At 47.5% G+C, this 25163-nt stretch overlaps 1 protein-coding gene across 1 annotated transcript in view; it reads left to right on the top strand.

The window, feature by feature from the left end:
• Nucleotides 1–20892, top strand: part of ULK1 (unc-51 like autophagy activating kinase 1) — a 101822-nt gene extending 80930 nt beyond the window's left edge. Inside the window, exons 18-28 of the mRNA XM_066609648.1 lie at nt 1520–1606; nt 2565–2818; nt 3938–4122; nt 6254–6366; nt 6663–6806; nt 7939–8126; nt 10945–11123; nt 12943–13061; nt 18266–18423; nt 19492–19627; nt 19964–20892. Coding sequence (XP_066465745.1) covers nt 1520–1606; nt 2565–2818; nt 3938–4122; nt 6254–6366; nt 6663–6806; nt 7939–8126; nt 10945–11123; nt 12943–13061; nt 18266–18423; nt 19492–19627; nt 19964–20019 — 1619 coding nt within the window. The 3' untranslated portion in view covers nt 20020–20892. The remainder of the gene's footprint in view (nt 1–1519; nt 1607–2564; nt 2819–3937; nt 4123–6253; nt 6367–6662; nt 6807–7938; nt 8127–10944; nt 11124–12942; nt 13062–18265; nt 18424–19491; nt 19628–19963) is intronic.
• The last annotated feature ends 4271 nt before the right edge of the window (nt 20893–25163 follow it).

Here is a 25163-nt window from a genome sequence, read left to right on the forward strand (position 1 = left end):
CCTGCCACACACTTGGCATTCTCATAGGGGGAAGATAGTTGTAGCTGCTTTAGAAGTGACCTTGGAATATAAGAAGAAGAGTCCTGCTGGATCAGGCCCAGGGCCCATCTAGTCCAGCATCCTGTATCTCAGTGGCTCACCAGAGGCCTCAGGAAGCATGCGAGAGAACAAAATCTCTGCATCCTTTTGCCACACCCTTGCAGCTGGCATTCTGAGATAGGCTACTTCTGAAATCAGGAGGTTGCATATACCCACCATGGCTTGTAACCTGTAATGGACTTTTCCTTCCTGAATCTGTCCAATCCCCTTTTAAAGGCATCTAGGCCTTCAAATGCCATCATCACATCTTGCGGCAAGGTGTTCCACAGAATGCACAAGGGGATGATGGATAGGCCAGCAGAATGATCAAATCTGTTGTTGTTGCAAGTGTCACATTTCTGGGTACCACTTTTGCAAGGGCCATCATACCACAGGAGGCAACCGCTGTGCCCAGGACTGGGCAGCTTACCTTCCTATTGGGGCTTTGTTTTGCACCTTCCTTCCCCCAAATTATGCCTTGTTGGAAGGACCAAGTAGCTGCACAGTCACCTCTTACCCACTGGAGCACCACTTCCCCAAGTCTTCTCCCCTTCCAGCTGGATAAGACCAGTAGGGTCTCACCTGTCACTGTGGCGGTGGGGTCAAAAACCTCAAGAGTACCACTGGGTGAAGGGCATTGCCTTTAAGACTATCATTAAATTGATAAAGAACTAAAATCAGGAATCCAAAGCCTTTCAGGAGGTGGCAGGGATGTGTTTTCACAGCTTGGGGACGTGCGTGATGTATGTGTCTTGGGTGAGGGTTCAACAGATGTGGAGCCACCACTTACAAGACCCTGTCCCTGGCACCCAGTGTTGCAAGGCAGGCCAGAGAGTAAGGCTTGAGGTGAAGATCTTAAACTTAGATAGGTTCCTATGGGCAAAGGTGGGCTATAAGAACCCTGTCCTAGACTTTAAAGCCATAAGGCACCAGTACACACAGTCGGACCACAGGGGATCAATTTCTAGACACCCCTCCCCAGCAGATAATGGAATTTGTGCAACCCAAAAACCAGAACTGCCTGTCAGAAGGCTCTGGCAGACTTTCTAAGGTGTGGTAAGGCCATTTGTGACTGCACCTCAGAAGGCCTGCTGGAGCCTTCTCACAGGCTTTTCTGGTTTGGTAAAGACTGGCCTCGGAACACCTCCTGGCATGACCGGAAGACACTTCCAGTCACATCCAGGAGATCATGTGCGGCCCTCCAGTGCAGGTTGGCACCTGCATTGGGTCAAATTCATGGGTGCTGAACCCACAGGTAAGGAGGGCCTACTGTATGTTCTGGGACCATTTGACCCACTGTATGCCCAGTGGGACTGGCATCATCCCTGTGCTCTCAGTATATTGGCAATCCCTCTCGGATTGCCCACATTCTAGCTTTGGTGTTGGCAACACTAATCACCTCCTAACCATTTTGGTGTATTTTGTGTGTTTGTTTGGACAGTTGGAACAATTCCAGAGCAGCCTGACCAGACTGTTATCCCCTCCCCTCCAGTTGGAGCAGAAATGAGGAACCGGGTGCCCATGGCTGGTATGTCTTTGGTGGGTTTATCGTGACATTCTCCCTTCACCCCCATTGGCTCCAGCCAGTGATTCTGAAGCTGGGATGTTCATCAGCTGATAGATAGTAGAACCTCTGTAGATTGAAGGATTTCGCTGAGGGTGCTGGACTAGGAGGCATCTGAGTCAGGCCAAAGCCCATCTAGTCCAGTGTGTTTCCCCACAGTGGTCCACTAAGTGCCACCAGAACCCTACAAGCAGGAGATGAAGGCACACATCTCTCACTCTGTCCCCACCTCCCCAGCAACTGGACTGAACCTGGAGACAGCATAAAGCCATCATGACTTGTTCTCCATGAACTTAAAACCATTTAAACTGGTGTCCATCACCCAAACCTGTGGCAGTGAATTCCACAGATGTTATGTAGTTTGTTCTTTCTTTCTGTCCTGATTTGCTCACTAGTCAGTTGGATTCTAGTATAGAGAGGGAGAATAACTTCTCTCCCTCTGCTTTCTCTATACCCTGTATCATTTTATAGGTCTCAGCCATGTATGCCTCAACTCTACTCATTTGTAATCGATAGAGGTGGGTGAAAACAGTGGTCACGATATACAAGCGCACAGCACCGCTTTCTCGTTCTTGTGTTTTTAAAGACCCCAAAATCTGAACAATAAAGCCATTTGATTTGGTTTTTATTTATTATTTAATGGGGGTGCATGGGCAATGACTGTGGCTGCTGGCATTATACCAGCTGTATCTCCTGCCTAATACAGTTTTAAATCAATTATAATTTATTATTATTATGCAAATTTTGGAAACACACACACACACACACACAGAGAGAGCTTTCTGAATTTCTAACTTTTGGAAAACACCAAAATCCATGGAAAAATAAAACTGCTTTTTTCCACCCCTACTGATCAAAAACCCAGCTTTCCTTATCTCTTTCCTTGTGCCTGTGTTGATGGTCATTGGCCTTCTTCCCCTAGGTGCTTCAGTGCCTGACCCTTCCCTACGAGGGATGGGCTCCCGCCTCCACAGCGCTCCCAACCTGTCAGATATGCATTCCTGTCGGCAGAAGGTGGTCAAGCAGTACTCAGACCCTCTGGTTGCCCACTTCAGCCATGCCCAGGCCAGCCAGGCTCACGGCCTGCAACCATGCCGCCCCCTGAGGTCTTCGCCAAAGCTCTCCGAATTCATGCAGCGAAGCCCCTTGCCAACGATCATGGGCTCTCCCACAAAGGTATGGAGGGGAGTGGTCAGATCTGTACTCTTGATCTGGACTGGGTTCAAGACAGCAGCTATGCCACGTAGCAGAAGCCAAGAATACCCTTCATTGTCAAACCCAGTGGCTTAATTTGTTACAAGTCTATCTTCTGATGCACAGTCGCTGAGTTTTTTTTCTTCAGTGACCCAGGCAACACAAAATCAAAACATTTAGGCTGCAATCCTAACCAATTTTCCAGCACTGACATAAGGGCAATGCAACTCCGAGGTAAGAGGACAAACATTACCTTGCCTTGAGGAGGCCTCCATGACTGCCCCCCAACGGCAGGATTCGGCACATGCCCCACTGGCACAGCTATCCCAGTGCTGGAAATTTGGTTAGGATTGCGCCCTTAGTTAGCTTATTTTATTTTATTTTTTTCCTCCAATAAAATATTTCTTGCTATGCATCTTTCCCACCCTTTCATTGCAGTGCTGAGGAGTCACCCACTCCAAACAGATCAGATTCAGATTTGCTTAGCTTCCCCAAATGCTAATTATTATAATTATTGTTTCTTAAAAAAAAACAAGGCAGGCAAGGTTCATGCATAAAATAAATGGTGACGAGTCCCACCCCATCAGCTTACATTCTGAATAGAAACAACCATAAAGAAAAGGGAAGAGGGAGGAGCAGTGAAAGGGGACTCCTCAGAGGTGTTAAGCTGAAATTGCAGCAGTTTAGAGAAGGATTAACAGCACATATTAAAAAGCAGTAGAAACTAGAACATATACAGGTTGGCCATCATCGGTTCCCAGATCCCTGCGGATTCTGAAATCCCCAGATATTGAAATCCACTGAGGGTCCTCATAGGACCTCTGAATGCAACCAGAAGTACCTTCTGATCATGTCCAGGAGGTAAGGTAAAGCCTCCCAGATGCGGGCCAGGGTCTCGCATTGAGTCAAATTGGCGGGTCCCAAATTCACAAATCATAAAGGCCCACCTGCAGATGCCAGGGCCTGAAGAAGAGTCTGATTCCCAGCATTAGATTGCCTTAGAATTTGTACTGTGAATCCATAGGGAATCTGAATCTGTTCCAGCATCTCTGACCATCTGTCACTCTCTCACTTTTGTTTTAAAAAAAACAAACCGTACAGGCGATGTGTCCTTTTGAGTTCAACAAAAACCCCAGCTCCCAAAACCTCCTTACCCTCCTGGCCCACCAGGGTGTCATGATTGCCCCAACCAGGAACAAGACTCTACCCGACCTCAAGGAGATGGGCCACTTCCACTACCAGCAGGCAGGCCTCGGTCTGAAGCCCATGGAAGATGCCAAGGGCAGGTAGGCTGCTGAGCAGGAAATGGGCATTTGGGATGTTCGCATCTGCTGTTGGATGTGCTGTGTGGCGATCTGAGAGAAACTGCTTCAGCCTGTCTTGCAGGGGTTGGGGAAGAAACAAGGCAGGTGGCTCACGTCCCGAACCTTCCAGTGCGCTTTTGGGAACTTGTGAGAGCTTAGACAAGATCCCTGGAGAGGACCCCATAAAGCTTTGGGTGTCCCTAAAAGTGACTGCTGAGAGATTCAAACTAATGGCCAGAGGTGGGTGGAATTGCTCCATAATTGCTGTCTTCCTCTTCCTTCCCGTTTCCTCTGATGCATCTTTGGTTGACCAATTCAGCAATCCTGGCCTGGTGCCAGATCTAATCCAGTGTAATAATGGTAATCCCTTTTACTATGCTCAATACTGCTCTCTGCTCCAGGACAGCCAAGCATCCATGTCTGATAAGCACGGAGTGTGCAACGAGACACCCTTTGATCAAACCAAATCCGTTTAAATGTACTGGATGTGAGCTTTTTGAACACCTTCCCCTCACGCCTCTGATGCATTTGGAGTGAAAAACTGGGGTTTGTACCTGCAAAGAGCAGCAGCAAGGAAGGTGACCCAGAGCTGTGGAGCAATTATGGAGCAATTCCACCCACCTCATACCCTTAGTATGAATATTTCAGCAGTTGTATTAAGGGTAACAGTCTATCCTCCATATCTACTTTACCCAGGCTTCACGCACTGGAGAGGGCACTGTTCCAGAACCACTATTCAGAGCACGATACCATAGTCTTCCGAGACTGAAGGATGCCAACACCGTATTTAGGGACATACAAAATTATGCAGGGAATGGATAGAGTGGATAGAGCGATGTTCTTTTTCCCTCTCACATAACCCAAAACCAGAGGACATCACTAAAATTGAGTGTTGAGAGAGTTAGGACAGACAAAAGAAAATATTTCTTTACTCAGCCTGTAATTAAGTCTGTGGAACTCTTTGCCACAGAAAGTAGTGATGGCATCTGGCCTAGATGCCTTTAAGAGGGGACTGGGCAAATTCCTGGAGGAAAAGTCCATCACAGTTTACAAGTCATAATAGATATGTGCAAGCTCCTGATTTTAGAAGTAGGCTACCTTAGAATGTCAGATGCAGGAGAGGGCACTAGGAAGCAGTTTGTGTCTTGTCTTGTGTGCTCCCTGTAGTATTTGGTGGGCCACTTTGAGATACAGGAAGCTGGCCTAGATGGACCCTTGGCCTGATCCAGCCAAAGGGGCTCTTCTTATGTTTTTATGTTATGTTCTTATGACACCCATAGATTGACTACGATATCCTGGGAGGGCTCTGCCCTTTTGCTTGCAGCAATGACTCCCTAGCCAGCAGATCTACTGTGAGCCCTTCCAAATGGGGTGGCTTAGAGGTGACAACGGGGGCTCTGTTCCCAGCAGCCTTCTCTTCCTGCTGCTTGAAACAGCACTCTCCCCAGCTGGGAGGTCTGCTGGGCTTTAGAGAGCAGCTGGCAAGGGTGGGCACCTTTTCCAGTGAGGAGCTGGAAACCCTTTTGGATGGAGAGTGCTGTTCTGCAGATCCTTTTTACTTTCCCCTTGACCAGCCCTTAATGAGAAAGGAGCCACATCTGAATGTTTCTTAAATGCAGGCGTACCCTCCTATCCTCAGGGTTCTGTTCTGGATCCCCCCGCTCTCGCATGGATACCACAAAACTGTGGGTATAGGGGATGTTCTTTTAAAAGACCTGGAAAGAAAATACTCTAAAATAGCTTTTGCCTATTGTGTCAAAGCACAAATGCTACATTTTTAGGGCTCCAGGCAGCCTACACAGCTGCCTTCAACCTCTTCCTGCGAGGCTTCTCCCTTCCCCCAGTGTCGCCCCAGAATACATCATGATGCATTATTTTCCTGGTCGAACCTTGTGTGATCAGGAAGAGGCTGTGGGCAGCTCAGAAGGCTGTCTAGAGCCCTGAAACACAGAGGTTTGTGCTGTGACATGCTAGGCAAAGCTATTTTAGGGTGCTTACTTTCCAGACTATTCTAAAGTGCGTCCTCCAGTAACCAGGATAACTGAAACCACGGATGCTAGGTCCGTGGATGCCAGGGTACATCTGGACATCTTCTTTTTTTCCATCTCTTCAGGTCACTCAGCACGGGGCGCCTCACAGATCTCCTTCTCAAGGCAGCTTTTGGGGCACAGATCCCAGAAGCAGGCAGCAATGACAGCTTGAACGAGAAGCCCATGGAGATCACAGGTACCACTCTTCAGGGAGTCTGACGGCCCAGTCCTATCCAACTTTCCAGCACTGTTGCAACTGCAATGCAGCCTTGAGGTAAGGGAACAAATGTTCCCATACCTTGAGGAGGCTTCTGTGACTGCCTCCCCACCATAGGATACAGTGCACACCTCATTGGCATGGCTACACTGGCATGGGAAAATTGGATAGGATTGGGCCCTAACTTGGTGCTTTGCTCTTCTTGCTCTCTGGCTGCCTCTCATGCATCTTTTCACTGATCTTAATTTGTTTTTTGTTTTGCTTTCCCCCTGTAGCTCCTTCCACAGCTTGTGGAGGAAACCTTCACTGTGGAGTCCAGGATGGAGGCTCAGCAAGCCCCTCTCCGGTGATCTTCACTGTTGGATCCCCTCCCAGTGGGACGACACCACCGCAGACCACTAGGACCAGGATGTTTTCAGGTAATAGCCTCCATCTGGACCTTGCTGTCAAAGAAAGAATGAGAACTGGTGTAATTTTCAATGTATAGAAGAACAAACTGCAAATCACACATCCCCCATTTCAAATCTCACTCTGCCAGGGACTCACCAGGCGGCCCTGGGCAAGTTGCTCTCTCTCAGCCTCAGTCTCCTGCAGCTGCAATATGGGGATAATAATACTTCCTTACCTGAAGTGGTGGTTGTCAGGCTTCTATCATGTTCCGTGCTTTCCACATTTAAAAAGTGCTTAACAGATACTAACAGCTCAGTCCTAACCACCGTTCCAGCGCCTTTGCAGCCCCGATGGAAGGGAACATTTGTCACCTTTGGGAGGCTTCTGTGCCTCCCCCCACTGCAAGATCAGTGTGCACCCCATTGGCACAGCTGTGTTAGATCTGGAAAGTTGGTTATGGTTGGGCTGCAAGTATTGCAACCACTTTGGGTTGTGTGCCTGCCGAAGCAGAAGACTCAGCGTCATGCTTGCAACTACGGGGTGGAATGACCCCACCAGTGGACTCGCTGCCCTTGACAGAACTGAATATAATACCTTGTGTTGCAGCACAGTGGTTGAGCCATGGTTGGGCTATGGAGGCCATTTTCTTTTGCAATTATACAGGCTTACCCAAAAAACAACAACTTTTTTTTTTAGGTGCCAAGGATGTTTAAACGAATTTAGGATATTTTTGGCATGCTGAATCCAAAAATGGCATCTGTTTTGCCTGATGGGCTCTAGTTTTTGGGTTATTGGATAACCACCTTATATGCTGATTCAAGCAGCTTTCTTGTGAAAAAGCCCTGGCTTCAACTTCCTCATGAGGAAGCTGCTTGAATCAGCATATAAGGTGGCTATGCCACACCCCAAACACTAGAGCCAATTCGGCAAAATTGATGCCATTTTTGGATTCACCACCCCAAAAACATCCTAAATTCATTCAAACATCTTTGGCAACTAAAAAAAATGTTATTTTGTCTGTCTATGTAATCAGTGATCAGTACAAAAAACAAAATAGGAAGGGCAGAGGATCCTTTTTCCGCCCCCTGATTCTTCAAGGCATTGTTTTCCTGCATGTTGATGTCCAGGTAACCCTCCTTGTGTTCTGTTTTGACCTTCTAGTGGGGTCTTCTAGCTCCCTAAGTTCCGGAGGCTCTTTCAGCGGGCGACACTTCATCATGGGAGCTGGAGGGGACATTCTAGAAGCCCCATCGGGTTTCCGATACACTTTTGCCGATCCCATCTCTGCCAACCTGGAAGGTGCCGTCACCTTTGAGGCCCCTGAGCTCCCGGAGGAGACGCTCATGGAGGTGAGTTGCAGTGCACCCCCCAAGCCAACCCCAGCACACCAAACCAAGAGGGGCCTTTTTATGTTTCAAAGCACTGGCAGGTTACAGGGTAGTCCAGGCATATTTTTCATGCACACTTTATATTCCTGAGGATTTTTGTTGCTGTTGTTTCTTCCATTCAGCCAGGGAAGAGGACAGAGTGATGTGAACCCCCTCCCCTGGCAACCGCCAACCTACCTGCTATTTTCCCACATGCCATTAGGCGGCATCCTGGGGCCCCCTCATTCCAAAAAGCACTTTTTTTTGCAGTTCTGTTGGTGTTATTTCAGTAAGCTGCAGTTGTTTAAGGTAATTCACAAAACTTTTTGAGGTTGTTCTGAGTGCCCCGATGACAATGAGGACCACTTTGGTATGTTTTGTCCATAATCCTGTGAGTCCAATGGCCAGGTCTCCATATTTTGTCATTTCTTTCTAGCTTTTTTTCATCGATTCTGCCATCTCCAAGAATTACAATATAAACTAACCAGGCGTTTCCGTTTTCTATTATTGTTGTACCTGGTATGTTCAAGGTCTTAGTCCGTTTGAATTTTAAAGTCCCACACGATCTGGACTTGTTCACTCTCCAACACCTTCTGATGTACCCAAACATTTTTAGATGCTAGCAAATGATACATCTTATATAACGACCTGTGGATTAATCTTGCAACTCTGGTGTCTGACTTTGTAGCCTGCCTGTGCGATTTTACTACATTCACATATCAGATGAGACACAGTCTCATCTTTCTCTTGGCAGAGTCTGTACTTGGGGTTTTCACCTACATTCTGGATTTTAACCTTCATTATTGTTGTAAGATTGGAATTATAAGCATATAATATCAGAATGTTCTCCAAGAGTACTGGAAGATTAAATCAGACTGAGTGTTTGGGTCGTGTTGGTGCTCTCAGAAGGAGATTGAGTGCGAGACTCTTTCCATCTGAGTGACTGATTCCCCTGGCAATAGGGGCGTCGTGTTCTTGCCATTTCCGGCTCTTGAATCGGGGAGGTCTGAGTTGTAGTGACCAATTTCACGTTATCTAAAGAACTGCCTGTGTTTAAATAGAGCCTCTGGTCTAAAAAGTCTAAATAGACTTTCTGGTCATGAAGGCTTTCATGCTCCCTGTTAACTGTCTCCTCCTGGACATGCAAAGGAGTTAGCAGGCAATGAGATATCAAGTGAAATGGGTGAATATAAACCTACGCTGATGCTTGGGGGAAATGGGAACCCAGTTCTTCCTTGAGAAAAGAAATCACTGTTGATTCCTCTGACTGCTGAGCTGGCAGTCTCCCACCCGCTCTGCTCTGTGCGCGAATTGAATGGGAAGTCTTGGCACAAGAGTGGCCCAGACAAAAGCATCGTTGAGATGGAAGTCAGTCTGTTTGCTTGGAGAGTGGAACAGGGAGTGCGCATGGTGGATGGGAACTAGGTTACTATGTCATCTTTATTCATCATAGCTTGGCGGTTTCTGTAGAGCTGTACAAATCTGCAAGGTGCAAATGGCAAGTGAAGGGGAGAGGAAGCAAATGGGAAGTTAAAGGTTGGCTTGCAGATGAACTGATTGTTTAGGCCAGTTGCAGATTTGGAGACAGACCAGAGGATGAATTTATTTATTTATCCACATTTTATACTGCCCTTCCTCCAAAGAGCTTGGGGTGATGTACAAGGTTGTTTCCCACCTTTCTGCCCTCACAACAATCCTGTGAGGTAAGCAGCAGCGTTATCTAAGGTATGGCAGGTACAGCACATGCTCTGGGTGCCACTGGAAGGGGGACTCCACTGAGCAGTTTGCACTGAAGGTGAGCAAGTGGAAGTTTTCATTGAGCCTCTGGGGGCAGGGGGGCAGCAGCTAGATCACAAAGCTGCTGAAACACGAGATGATCCAGAGAAGGGCAGTCAGATCACAAGGCCGCTATCACCTCCACAGGAGTGGAGAACCCGGAAATGGCATCAACATCACATGGTGTCATGATGTCACCACCCTTGGCGCCACAGCCTCTAGCCTGCCGCTGGAGGTATGTAAGACTGAGAGACAGTGACTGGCCCAGGGTCACCCAGGAAGTTTTGTGACTAAGCTGTGATTTAGCTTCATGGCTAAGCAAGGGTTTTCCAGGTCTTAAGTCCAACTCTGGAACCACTACATCATTTTGGCTGTCAATAGGATCACACCAACCTCTCTGTATCCTACTCCTCTCTCACCTCTCTAACCTGTGGTAGGGCAAAACATCGGCACTGATTCCAACCATAGTCATCCTTTCTTTTCAGCAACATTCTTATTATGTTTCTTCTTTCCAAGTAGCTCAAAGGAATGTACCTGAGATGAGGCTGCAAAGCTCACTGGGGAACAGTGGGCCAGTCATGCTCAGCCTAGCCTAGCTCTGGGGCTTGTCTTGTGGAGAAAATGGACAGGGGGCTTGTGTGCTGCAGGTAACTCCTCAAAGGAAGGGCTGGATTAAGCCATTTCTGCCCGATGTTGCATATACGCAACAGGGACCAAATGTATACACCTGTGGGCCAGACTGAAATGGATTAAAATGTCATCAAATGCAGTAGAAGGCAAGGAATCATGCAGGCTTTCTCTGATGTGGGGGAAAATACTTGTTTAGCAAGCTTGCAAAAACCTATTCCAGTTGATTATTCTGCAAGTTGATTAATCTGTTGATTGCAGTTGATTAGCCTGCCAGTTCCGTTGATTAGAGTTGGCCGCCTTGAGTTGGCAAATTAGCAGATCGATTGATTGTCGTAAGCGATGGCTGGCCTGCAGCACCATCCCTCATGGTGTCCTTGTCCTCCCTTGGTCGCAGCAAGAGCACACGGATATCCTGCGCAGCCTGAGGTTCACCCTGGCCTTCGTCCACTACGTGATGGAGATCGCCGCCCTCAAAGGCAGCGCTAGTGAGATGAACAGCTCTGTTGCCTCTGAGTACCAGCTCCAGGAGAGTGTCGTGGCCGACCAGATCAGCCTCCTCAGCAAAGAATGGAGGTAAAGCTGAGGTTTGAGGAGACCTCAAGAGAACTTCTTCTACATGCTGCACATCACTAATGTGGTGGATCAGCTGCACAATGCAATATGGTGATGGCCACCAGCTTAGGCAAGCAATGTCAGAATACAGGTGGACTGCCATCCACAGATTTGACTTACTGTGGTTGCCAGCTGATACCGGGGTCCAAATTTTAAAGGCATTTAAACAAAAAAAAATAGGTGTTTAAATTGGGACTCCTGCTGTTACGCAGCAAAACCATGCTGTTTCCAGGCTTCCAGCATTATGCATTCTGGGTTCAATGTGCGAAGACCAAGGACCTTCCTTATGAGGAAAGGCTACGGCGTTTGGGCCTCTTCAGCCTAGAAAAGAGACGCCTGAGGGGGGACATGATTGAGACATACAAAATTATGCAGGGGATGGACAGAGTGGATAGGGAGATGCTCTTTACACTCTCACATAACACCAGAACCAGGGGACATCCACTAAAATTGAGTGTTGGGAGGATTAGGACAGACAAAAGAAAATATTTCTTTACTCAGCGTATGGTCGGTCTGTGGAACTCCTTGCCACAGGATGTGGTGCTGGCGTCTAGCCTAGACGCCTTTAAAAGGGGATTGGACAAGTTTCTGGAGGAAAAATCCATTATGGGGTACAAGCCATGATGTCTATGCACAACCTCCTGATTTTAGAAATGGGTTATGTCAGAATGCCAGATGCAAGGGAGGGCACCAGGATGAGGTTTCTTGTTATCTGGTGTGCTCCCTGGGGCATTTGGTGGGCCGCTGTGAGATACAGGAAGCTGGACTAGATGGGCCTATGGCCTGATCCAGTGGGGCTGTTCTTATGTTCTTATGTTCTTAACCTCTGCGCTGTCTGCAATGGGTTTTTTAGCCCTAAGAATAGCACCGGAGGCTTGAAACTGCACAGTCTCACTGTGGGAGCCCTGGTTTTCTTGCTTTTTTCTTTGTTTGTTTAAATGCCTTTACAGCTTAGTTCCTGATATCGCAGATTCTGATATCCATGGAGGTTCTGGAACAGAACCCCCATGGATACCGAGGTCCCACTGTGTACAGTAGTTAGCCATAGCGCGGACTTATATTTTATATTTGAAGCAGAATGTATGGACAGTCCTGTTGTTGTAGTGGAACACGGTTTGCTGAACCGGGCACAGTGAGAAAGGTTGTTGCTTAGGACCACTGTTTTGCATGCAGAAGGGCCCAAGTTCAAACAATAGCAAAGACCTCTGAAGTTGAAACCCTGGAGAGCTGCTGCCAGGCTGTGTTATCAGTACCGGCAAGCCCCCATATCTGTGGGGCTTCTGTTCCAGACCTTCCCCCCATGGATGTCACAAATCTGCGAATACTGAGGACGCACTTTAAAAACGTGGGCAAAGTAAAGGAAACCGCTGGAAAAAGCTTTGCTCACCCTCGCACATTGAAACTGCTGTGTTTTGAGGGCTGCAAGCCCAAGTCTTCCGATCTGCCTGCAGCCTCTTCCTGATCATGCAAGCCTTCTCTTTTCCTCTAATGTTGCCCCAGGATGCATTGCAATGCATTCTCTTCCTGGTTGTGATGGAGGACTGCCCTGTAAGCAAAGCTATTTTCCTTTTCTTTGCCCACAGTTTTAAAGTGTGTCCCCTGGTATCCATGGAACCACAGATAACTGAACTAGCGGGTGCCTGATCCGCAGATACTGGGATGCACCTATTCTGAACTAAATGGACCACGGGGTTCAGAAGGAAGCACCTTCCTACATTCACTCTGCAGCCACGAGCATGTTGGAGCCACAAGCATTCATTCATTTGTGTTTTCTTTGCAGCTATGCAGAGCAGTTGGTGCTTTACCTGAAAGTCGCAGAGCTGCTATCATCAGGCCTGCAGATGGCCATTGAGCAGATCCGGGCAGGCAAACTGTGCCTCTCCTCCACTGTCAAGCAAGGTGAGAGCTCTTGGTTGAGTGCCTTTGCTCATCTTTGCTCAGAAAGGTGACACTTCCCACTGGGATTACCCAGTGGTGAGGGCCACACTGGGTAATGCAGCATGGGGAGTGACACTACTATTGTCCAAAAAAATTTAAATCTTGGTACTTTCAAATAATGCCATCATGTTATATCACATCTGATGTGTAATTTCATCCGGAATGCAATGAAACAAACCACATTGAAATACATCTATTCCATCAAACATTATAGCCCCAAAAGCAGTGGGGTGGGGCTATGGTGCATCACCACGCCCCCGCCCAAGGTGTTGCCCCACTCACTACATGGAAGGAGTTCCATCATGGGGGTGACATGCTGGCCTCCTGCGCTGGGTGACACGAACCCCAGTGACACCACTTATGCTTGCCTCTTGCAATTTGCTTGGTTGTGTCTGAGTCTAGGCTGTACCCATGGGATCCCACACTTTGCTTCAAGAAGCTATGGGAAGTCCCAGGGTGAAACCTTTTACAGAGGCTGTGCATTCCCTTGTGAGGAAAGACTCCTCATGGCATCCCTTGTAAAATGCATTTACAAGCATATAGCTGATTAGACAGAAATTGGGTCAGGCACCAAAATCAACTGCATTAGTTCAACATTTCCCCCCCCTCCCCCAATCCCAGAAGCTGGTTCTGCCAGCTATAAGTTGGTGTTGCCCCCTCACCTTCCAACTTTTAGTCGCCTTTAACAAACCTCTCTGTTTGATGTTTGGCTTTGGATCCATCAAGAGGGCCCATCTCTGAGAAGTGATGGTTATAAACTGTATCTTCATTGTGTGACCACATTTGTCATCATTCAGTCCCAAGTGTGGAATTTTAAACTGAGCAGTTGTCAGCAGGCAGGAATGAGGTCAGGGTGGACCCAGTGGGTTAGGTAAGGCAAAGGCACCAGGGGGCACAAAGAATTAGCACCTCCCATGGCCCCCATAACACCCCCCCCCCCAAAAAAAACCCAACACCTCCTCCATACAACATCTTAGAGGCCTCTGAGAAGCTCTTCTGAGGCCCAGGGGGCACTGAGTACCTTTTGAGGCCCTGAGTACTGCACCCTGAGGGAGGTGTCTTAGAGGCCTCTGACTTCCAGTTTTTGGCAAAAACCAGAAGTGCCTTTTGGAGGCCTCTGAGACACCTTCTCATGGTATCCCAGGCAGTGTACCCCCCTTGCCTCCCTTAGCTACACCTCTGAGCCCGGTGGGCACTGGTGGAGGATTTGAGCCCATCAGAGGACTCACTCACCTCACTCAGTCCTGGATGCAGTGGTGGTCCGAGTCAGGCCATCAGAGGCTGATCTGGGTACCTCCATGCACAAACAGGAGTGCGCACATGCACACATGCCCGGTATAATTGTAGCGGTTCTAGGTGACAATCCCATTGGTTGGTGTGGAGAGTGGGTGGAGCCAGCGGTTGTCCACTGCCAGTGCACTAGGGGGGGTTTAGAGCACCATTTTGCCATGGAGGCCGAGGTGTAACATGGAGGCCGAATTGTAACTACCTTCGTATGACAATGTGATATGGCGTCACTTCCGGGTTCTCCCTGGAGGAGGTGGCTTGGTGGCTTTCACCACCTGTTTGTTTTCCCGTGGAGGCTGAATGGGGGGGGGGGGAGCAAAGCCTCCTCAGCAAGGAAGCACCCCTTCCTTCAGGATAACTGGAAGCAGCACAAGGCAGTCACTTTTGGTTTCTCCTCGGAGGGGAGGCGCAGGCTGCTTCGTACTCCGGCTTGGCTTAGTGCCAATGGCAGGTGCCCCTCAGGTTCTGCCCTAGTTACACCTCCGCATGGATGCCCCACACAGGGTCTTTCCTGAGGGCGCCAGCAACCTTGCGCCAGTGCTTGTCAACAGGTGTGTTGCATGAGTGAAATTCAGCGCAGTGTGTTCAGAACTTGCAGCGGCTTGCTTTGGAAAAGGGCAGATGCCTTCATACACCTTCCCCAAGGCAACTCCTTCTCCTGCCCTCCTTCTAGTTCACTCCAGGACTCCCTGAAAGCTGAGTTGCCTCCACTTGCAGGGTCAAGCCCTCCTGGCCATGCTTGCCTGCCCTCAAATTAGACACTATGCTATTTTGCTTTCACGTTCTGTTGTCTCCAGACAGTCTATGCAGATTCCAAGCCTACAAACAAGTGGCCTCTGTGGCATGTCTCTGCGCTTAGCTATGTGCGGGGGTTTAATTGATGTGGGTGTGGCTTCATAATTGCATGTTGTGACTGTTAAATAAGATGCAGTTAAAAGAGAAAGCGGAATATTCATTTCTCGGTGAGGGAGGTAGGGGAGCAAAATGGACACTAGGAGAAGAAACAACAAAGATGTTTGTTCAAGTCTTGATTTATTTGGTTGATATCACAGAATCAAACAGTTGGAAGGAGCCTAACAGGTCATCTAATCCAACCCCCTGCCTGTAGCAGGAAATTCTCCTAGAGAAGGGGTATTCAAACTTTCCGGCAGGAGGGCCACATCATCTTTCTGTCACTGTGTCAGGACCAGAAAAAAATAATGTACCAGGAAAATAAAGGACCAGGAAAAAAATAATGTACATTTAAAATTTGAATAAATTTACATAAATGAATATATTGGAGGTGGAACTTATATGAATGAATAAAGGTCTTGCAATAGCTCAAGGCCTATAAAAGACCTTGAACAAAGCAAGGCTGGCCTTTCCTTTGCTGCTGCTGCTACTTCACAGATGTAAAACAGCAAGCAGTGGAGGGAGTCTTCATCCACAGCACATGCAAGAGGTCAAACAGTCACCCTCATGCTGATAGCAGTACAGCTGGGCCAGCACAGGCTCCAGCAAGTCTTCGGAGGGCCAAGGCTCATTGGAGACTGGGGGCTCCCTGCAGGCCGGATTGGAGGCCCCTGAGGGCAGCAAGTGGCCCCCAGGCCGGGATATGGGCACCTCTGTCCTAGAGCATCTCCAACAGGTGCTTATCAAGCCTCTGCTTGAGCTTCTGCTGTCCCATCTTTCTCCCTAAAGATAAAGGTGGGTTACAAAAACATTAAAATATATATTAACATTAAAAAATGCATATATAATACAATATTTTAAAAAACAACCAGCTGCAAACAGCATGTACAGAAGGCCCTTCTTATCCCCGGGCTCAATATCCGCAGATTTGAGTATCTGCTGAGCACGTGGCTGGAGGCCTTGGAGGACCTTCTGATCACATCTGGGAGATGGCATGCAACCTCCAGTTAAGTAATTTGGTGACAGATCCCCCCACAGATTATTTCATTATCTTCATTTCATTATTTGGAGTCCGCAGGGGGTCCTGGAACAGATCCCCCATGGATACCGAAGACCCACTGAATTAGCTTATTCCCAATGTTTTGGACATTCAAGTTAAATATTTGGTGGTTATTGACAGTGTTTTGGCTGGGCATTTGTTTATCTTTTAAACATTCTACCCCCCACTTATCTCCCCTTGGGCAACCTCTGGGCAATGTCCATTTTCGATGACATTATTGGTACCAAAACACAATAAAAGAACAAAATTCCTAGTGAGGAATATGCAAATCAAGTGAACTTAGGGAAAAGCCAATGAAAACAACTGGGTGTCCCTCCAGGCCCTGAGGAGGGAGACAACAGCACAGCACTAGGCAGGGAATGCCACCTTTTGGGGGCCACCAGCAAGAAGGCCCTCTTGCTTAAGAGCATAAGAACATAAGAACAGCCCCACTGGATCAGGCCATAGGCCCATCTAGTCCAGCTTCCTGTATCTCACAGCGGCCCACCAAATGCCCCAGGGAGCACACCAGATAACAAGAGACCTCATCCTGGTGCTCTCCCCTACATCTGGCATTCTGACTTAACCCATTCCTAAAATCAGGAGGTTGCGCATACACATCATGGCTTGTACCCCATAATGGATTTTTCCTCCAGAAACTCGTCCAATCCCCTTTTAAAGGCGTCTAGGCTAGACGCCAGCACCACATCCTGTGGCAAGGAGTTCCACAGACTGACCACATGCTGAGTAAAGAAATATTTTCTTTTGTCTGTCCTAACCTGCCCAACACTCAATTTTAGTGGATGTCCCCTGGTTCTGGTATTATGTGAGAGTGTAAAGAGCATCTCCCTATCCACTCTGTCCATCCCCTGCATAATTTTGTATGTCTCAATCATGTTCCCCCTCAAGCGTCTCTTTTCTAGGCTGAAGAGGCCCAAACGCTGTAGCCTTTCCTCATAAGGAAGGTGCCCCAGCCCTGTAATCATCTTAGTTGCTCTCTTTTGCACCTTTTCCATTTCCACTATGTCTTTTTTGAGATGCGGCGACCAGAACTGGACACAATACTCCAGGTGTGGCCTTACCATAGATTTGTACAACGGCATTATAATACTAACCGTTTTGTTCTCAATACCCTTCCTAATGATCCCAAGCATAGAATTGGCCTTCTTCACTGCTGCCGCACATTGGGTCGACACTTTCATCGACCTGTCCACCACCACCCCAAGATCTCTCTCCTGATCTGCAACCAATGGGATTTCAAGAGGGAAATCCCTCAGGGCAGTGCATGGCAAAAGCACTTCCCTCAAGTAGAATCACGGCCTTGATTCAAGCATGCCCTTACAAAGACTTCAGGAGAAACTGATGTGTGGGTGAGGAGATGCAGAAAGGGGAGACTCCCTTACCCCCAGGGTTTGGGCTGATGGGTCTAGAAAAAAGATGCCTGAGTGGGGACATGATTGAGATGCATAAAATTATGCAGGGGATGGACGGAGTAGATAGAGGGATGTTCTTTTCCCTCTCACACAACACCACAACCAGAGGACAGCCATTAAAACTGAGTGTTGCGAAAGTTAGGACAGACAAAAGAAAAATATTTCTTTACCCAGCATGTAATTTATCTGTGGAACTCCTTGCCACAGGGTATGGTGTTGGCACCTGGAAAGATACCTTTAAAAGGGAATTGAACAGATTGAGGGAGGAAAAGTCCTCCATAGGTTACAAGCCATGATGAGTATATGCAACCTTCTGGTTCTAGAAGTATCTGTGAAATCCAGATGCAAGGGAGTGGGAACAAGATGCAGGTTTCTTGTAGTCTCTGAGGCATCTGGTGGGCCACTGTGGGGTACAGGAAGTTGGACTAGATGGGCATCCCTTGGCGTGATCCAGCAGTGCTCTTCTGATTGTATCTTACAACCTGCCTGTCTTTTCTCTCCCCCCTTCCCACTAGTGGTGAGGAAGCTTAATGATCTCTACAAATCCAGCGTCTCATCTTGCCACTGCCTGAACATGAGGCTGCAGAGGTGGCTCCTGGATAAGCAGAAGCTCATGGACCGCATCAACAGCATCACAGCTGAGAAGCTCATCTTCAGTCACGCGGTGCAAATGGTAGGGGAGGCTGCTGTGTTTTGTTCTTGTGCTTTAGTGGGGTGGCTGTCCTGAGCTCAAGTCCTAGGAGTCCCCATCGTGCCTCCTTAATTTGCAAGAACAGGTGGAGAGTAACTGAACATTAACAGGAGTGCTGCCTGTTAACGTGCAGGGGAGTGCGGAGTCCTGGATCTGCGAATAATTGAATCTGCTGATTCAGACTGTAGTGAAGGGCTGGTGGGACATGCACAAGAAAAGAGGTCCCCATAATTCTTTGGGACATATTTATAAGGAACATAGGGGACAGTCTCTCTGGTAGGGAATGGGGTCATAGCTCAGTGGTGGACCCCCTGCCTTGCATACAGGGATCTCCAGAATTAGGGGACATCACTGAATATGAGTTTCAGGAGAGTTAGAACAGACAGAAGAAAATATTTCTTTACCCAACATGTAGTGCATCAGTGGAACTCATAAGAACAGCCCCCCTGGATCAGGCCAAAGGACGATCTAGTCCAGCTTCCTGAATGGCCCACCAAGTGCCCTCCTTGCTACAGAATGTGGTGACAGTGTTTGGCCTAGATGCCTTTCAAAGGGGTTTGAACAGATTGATGGAGGAAAAGTCCTTCACAGGTTACAAGCCATGATGGGAATATACAACCTCCTGGTTTTCGAAGTAGGCTGTCTCAGCATGCCAGGTGCAAGGGAGGGCACAAGGATGCAGGTCTCTTGTTGTCTTGTGTGCTTACGGCAGCATCTGGTGGGCAACTGTGAGATGCAGGAAGCTGGACTAGATGGCCTGATCCAGCCAAAGGGGCTCTTCTTATGTTCTTCAGTGACCTGCTTCTGCTTTAAAATCACTCTGCTGCCCCCTGTAGCAATTGTGGATCTCTCCAGGTGTGCTTGAAAAGGCAAGGAAGTCTGTCAGGTTGTGCAGACTTTGCCAGCCCCCTATGGAGCCCTGCTTTCATCTCTCTGGCATTCTGGGGAGATCCTAACCTTTGCCCACACGCATGTCTAGCCGCTTGCAGTAAGGTTGCCTGAGCAACCCTATCTATACCAGACTGGCAGCTGCCTGCTCCCCCTCTTCAGGTTCAGGCTGCCGCCCTGGATGAGATGTTCCACCACCGGGAGGACTGTGCACAACGGTATCATAAGGCGCTGCTGCTGATGGAAGGACTCCTGAACATCATCACGGAGCAAGGGGACATTGAGAACATCACTAAATGTAAGGACTTGGGTTGTTCTTGGTAGCTGGGATCAGATGCCGCTGCCTTCTTCACCCCCATCTGTAGGCCTTCAGAGGGCCAGGGAGGCTGTGCACAGCTGGACATTTTTGGCCAAAAACCGAAAGTGAGGTTTAAGGGCTCTCTGAGGGCCAGAGAAGGCCACACACAGCCTCCCTGCCCCTCCAAACGCCCCCAGTCGTGACAGTGGGGGGGGGGGTGGCATTCTTCTCAGTGGGGGGGGTGGCATTCTGCAGTCCTGGTCCCAGCTGGCACAGGGGCCAGGATCACCAATAGTGACAAAAGAGTAACATGCCCCATACTCTTGCTCCTTCCAGGTAAAATGTGCATCGAACGGAGACTATCAGCTCTGTTGTCGGGGATCTGTGCGTGATGATGAGCCCACGGCCTTCACCCTGCAGATGATCCCCCCTGACTTTGTAGGCATCTGCTACCAAGATGCTGGACCCTGATGGCACAGGGTTCAGTGACGAACTCCTTGGATGCGGGTGATTGTTCCCCCCCCCAGCGTAATTCAGGGGGACGCATTGGATTTTGCTTCTTGCCATCCCTCTCTCAACTCTTCAGGGACCCTGGCTGGAGCGCTGGCACCCCCTTGGCTGCAATACAAAACAGGATAAGGCTGCAGGAGGGGGGGGGCAGGAGGCCTGTTCCCTCCTGCACCACACACACTTTTTCTGAGAGCAAGAGAGCTGGGTGAAAGGATCGGACTTCCTGCCTTTGAAGGTCAGGTCAGGGCCACTTTCTGCTGCTATGTAGCTGGCCCTGCCCACAAACTGTGGACACTGTCACTCTGTGATCCATTGCTGGCAGTGGATGCACAGAACGCCCTTCCTCTTTGGAGTGAAGGAGTTTGTTTGGCACGGAACGTGGCAAATCAGGAAAAATGTCATTCTACAATCAAGGCCAGCGGTGTCCTCTCCCCCAAGCCTGCCAATAGCCAATCAGTCAGGAGATTATTGGAGAACTCTACTTTCCGCTCTGCCTGGTTTTCTGCATGGGTCTCTCGTCACTCACTTCCTAAGCCGAAGAGCAGCCATTGCACCACAGGAGGGGACATGATACCCCCAATCACTTTTCAGATGGGCAGGAGGTGGGAAAGAGCATGATATGATTGGAGCAGAAGCCAACGTTTTTGTTGACTGGGATGGCAAAAATCTCCTCTGAACTCTCTTGCACCAGTCTGCAGAAGCCAAAATGTTAAGTATATAGATAAAGAGATGTATGTATGTGTGTGTGTGTGTGAATATATATATATATATATATATATATATATATATATATATATATATATACACATACATACATACACACACAGAGATGCTACTTTTTCACCCAATGGGGAGTCATCAATAGATGCATGGATGTGCCCCTCTCCTCCCATCGACACACGTCTCCAGCTTGAGAAAACATCTGTGCGGTGTTTGGCGTTCAGCTGTTGGCCAGATAGTAATCCCTTTTTACCCTGCCCCCGTGGGAGGATGGAAAATGAAAAAGCAAAGCGCACGCACGCGCGCACACACACACACACACACACACAAGCTTTGTGAATCAAAGGAGCACTTTACAGACAATCAGAGCGTGTGACACTGTCCTGCAGTGATCTGAAAACATTTAGACTTTTAGGAATGCTGTCCCCATCGCCTTTTTCTCTCCCCCCATTTCCCGATATGTTGTTGATTGATGGTTGTTGGTTTCCATTTTTGTTTGTTTGTTTTAAAATTGCACTACAAGCGTATATGTGTGTTTATGGGTGTATGCATATTAATATTTTTTTCACCAGAATGAGTTGGTATTAATATGCATAGCATATAATGTAAAGTGTAATGTGTGCGTTTTAAATTGTACTGTGTTTTTATGCTTGCGACGGGGTGGTGGTGGAAAATAAAACCCGAAAAACAGGCACGCAGGTCACGTCCTCTCCATGATGGGAGGCGTTGGCATGAAAACGTTCAGTACCCAGAGCTGTTTGCTTTTTATCTTAATGTGTTGTTTTCACGCTCTTGTCCGTCTCTTGTTCAAAACGGTCGTGCCGTCAAAAACGGGCGTTTGCAACTTTCTGACAGCGCCCAGGTCATGTAGGCTTAACAAGCTCGAAATGCATTTTTTTAAAAACAAAGTGGTTTGCTGTTTTTGTTTTTTTTAAAGAAAAGTTACAACAATCTCTTTAAAAACTGTCTGTTTTTATCTTTTCAGTGTTTTCTCTTTCTTGCTTTCCCCCCTATTTTTAAAGCAACGACATAGCCAAAAAGAAAGGAGGTGCACTCTGTTTATGTATGCATGGGGGGGGGGGTATTGGTATGGCTGTGGTTTTCGTGCATTTGGGCTGAGTGTGTTCCGGCCGTGAGCAAATGTGTGAGAGATGGATCTTCTTGGGCTGCCTCTTTTGATGTTTTCCTTTGTGTGCATGACTTTAAAAAAAATAGAATGGATACAATTCACAGCAGTATTTTTGGAGTGTGGGGCTACAACAGACCCATAAACAAAGTCTGCATTAGAGAGTAGTTTATTAAGTGTGGGTCACCTCTACTGATTTGCACACAGAGGGTTTGATCATCACTTTTTTTGATCTCATCACTTTTTTTTTGGACACATCTGTAATTTTGTTTTCTCCTTCAATGTGAGGAGCAACCTTACAGTCCACTCCTATATGAGTCTGCATAAAAGTTAGCCCCATTGAGTTCAAGGGGACCTACTCCCAGGTAAGTGTGCATAGGATTGCAGCCTTACTGTCGTGGAAACCAGTTTCTGGGCTCCTCGTTAGAGCTGGCCGGGCACCAGGGAAAAAATGGAGAAAAGCCCTACCTTCTTTCAGCCATTTGTCTGCACAGCCAGCACATCCAATGTCGTGTTTACTCTCTGTGTATTATTCATTCACAGTCTGCTTGCATGGTAGCTCTGCCCTGCTCAAACTGTGTGGAAACATTCTATGCCTTCAGCGCCATGATGCCTCATTGAGGACTCTCAATTGTTGTTAAAATAGCAATATTCCATGGTGGGAAACAGGCTCATGTGTCCCCTCAAGCATTCTGTCTGGGGGCTCCGGCTGGAATGGTGCTGGGGTGGCAAGGTTCATGCTGCACTAGTGGCAATCAACCATTCAATTGTGCCAACACTCGGTCCTGATGTCCTTGCCATCTGTGGTTTCCACCACTATGCCCTTCCCTGGCTTTGCGCTCCACACTGCAAGGGCCACAATAGAACGGCCTGCAACATTCCATGCATAAGTCTGTTTCAAATCCATCTAATCCAGTGTTTCTCAATGTTTGTCCTCCACCGTACCACTTTACATGGTCCACCTTACTTCTGAATTGGGAATTGGCCAGGTGCAACATGACAAACACCACTAAGAGGCACAGGGTGGACAGGAGAGCTTTTTTTGGAGCATGGAAAAGCATGCTTTGGAGCTCTGCCTGCTGAGCCAAGCCTCCTACACTGTTTTTTGTGTCACATTCCTGGTCTCGCTACTAGAGAGCAGGGGTCCAGAGGTTCCCCAAGTACTACCAGATACCACCTCAGGTACTACTGGTGGTACCCATAGCACTGGTTGAGAAACACTGATCTAATCAACTTAAAATGTGCCCCCATTAATCCGATTCTTTATATTATTTAGAGTGATTCTGTTAGGATGATGACGATTATTAATGCAGGTACTCAACAAAATTGCAGGTAGCAGGCCACTCCTAGAAGGGGCATTCCCCTTTTGCCCTCACATGGAGGGGAATACATCTTCCTCTTCTTGTCACCAAGTATGAAACATCTAAAATGTATGCGCTTCTTTTTTTCTCTAGAGCAGTGGTTCCCAAACTGTGGGTCCCTGGTCCACCAGTGAGTCACAACCCAAATTTTGGCTCATGGCAAAACTGACAGGGCTGATTAGGCTATGCACATCAAGAGTTAAACAACCTGCTACTTGTGGGGAGCACTGCTGCCCAATCACCATTATAGCTACAGAGGCTTGAATGGCTGGTAAAGCTAAACTTTTTTAGGTGGGTCCCAGTGCTAACAAGTTTGGGAACTGTTGCCTAGAGCTCTAATTTTTGTTTTTTAACTGCACAGGCAAATTTAAACTACAATTTGTATGCAACTGAGAGTAAGTCCCACTGAACACAGTGGATTTACTTCTGGGTAAATATGCACAGGTTTGCACTGTTAATCTATTAATTCACTCACTTGGCTTTAATCTGGGAATGGTCTTCGCTCTCTCTCCAACTCCTCTTGTTATATCCCCATACATGGGCCACGAGGTAAGCATACTTGATTTGTTTTAACTCTGGTTTCCAAGCAAAACGTTAGCAGCCCTGGTAACTCTGATGCTGTATAATGACACCAGGTGGGGGGCACAAAATAGATTCAACCCTCTAGCTCCAGTGTAAGGTTTTTGCGTTTCTCTCTTCTCCACTTTAATCCTGTTTGTTTTTAACATTCAAATATACTCAGGAAACCTTCAATTTAACGGACTTCCATTTCACAGACTTTTTGGAAACAAGGGATGTAGTCGATTTTTTAAATGTATGGACTGATGTGTGATGTGCACATTGTTGGATTTAATTTAATGTGGTCACATTTAACAGATTATCACCATCACCAGACACCCTTTCCTCCCCCCAGTCCATTAAAATCAAGGGTTGACTGTATTCCCCAAGATTCTCATTCTTTCTGCTACCTGAGATTATCCCTTTTCAACACAAAACTACTAATGGCATGTCCCTGACTGGAAGTTTCATGTACCCCCTGCCCTTTAGGGCTGTCACTCCATTTCTCATAGGAGTTCAATCACTATTGTCAGTTAAATAGGTGTTAATTTGCATTTTAATCAAGCAATAGCTTTAAGAAAAGGCTATTAAAAAAGAATAAGGGGTAGATGTGACTTTCTGTCCTTGGTGAAGAAGAAGAGGAATGCCTCTTCCAATTGGCTCCTAATACTTATTAAAAACAATTAACTTAAATCAAAATGTTGCCCACTTGATGGGAGGGGGCATTTTAGTCCATCAAAAGATTCTTTAATAGATGCAGTTAACATCTTTGCCCCTTTGGAAATGTTAATTAAATTTGAAAAGCTGCATCTCAGCCCTTGAAAGCTTTGCTAAGTGGGTTTTGCTCAGTGGGGAGAGTACACTACAAAGGAAATGGAGAGGAAAGTGTTGGATCAAGGGGATGGTCTACCATGGAACTGAATTTACGAATCTTACATGAGCTGCTGAAAGTACTAGCAGAAGAGGCCTTTGGAGCCTGCTCTGCAATAAATCTCAGCTCTCCAAAAACCACCGATTTCCTCTACTAACTAAACCAGTTGCTTTGCTTGCTTTTAGGTGTGTTTCCTCTAGAAAACAGCCCTTTTAAGGGTGCAATCCTTCCTGGGAGTAAGCCCCATTGAACACAGTGGGACGTGCTTCAGAGTAGACCTGTATAGGCATGCAGCTGAAGAAGTTGGCATTCAAAAGCCACGGCTTCACCCCCACCATGTCTTTTTGCCTGTGTGGCACAAACCTTCCAGCTGTCCGCAGTTACTTGAAT

This window comes from Tiliqua scincoides, chromosome 14 (assembly GCF_035046505.1).
Source record: "Tiliqua scincoides isolate rTilSci1 chromosome 14, rTilSci1.hap2, whole genome shotgun sequence".
In the NCBI taxonomy this organism is placed as follows: domain Eukaryota; kingdom Metazoa; phylum Chordata; class Lepidosauria; order Squamata; family Scincidae; genus Tiliqua; species Tiliqua scincoides.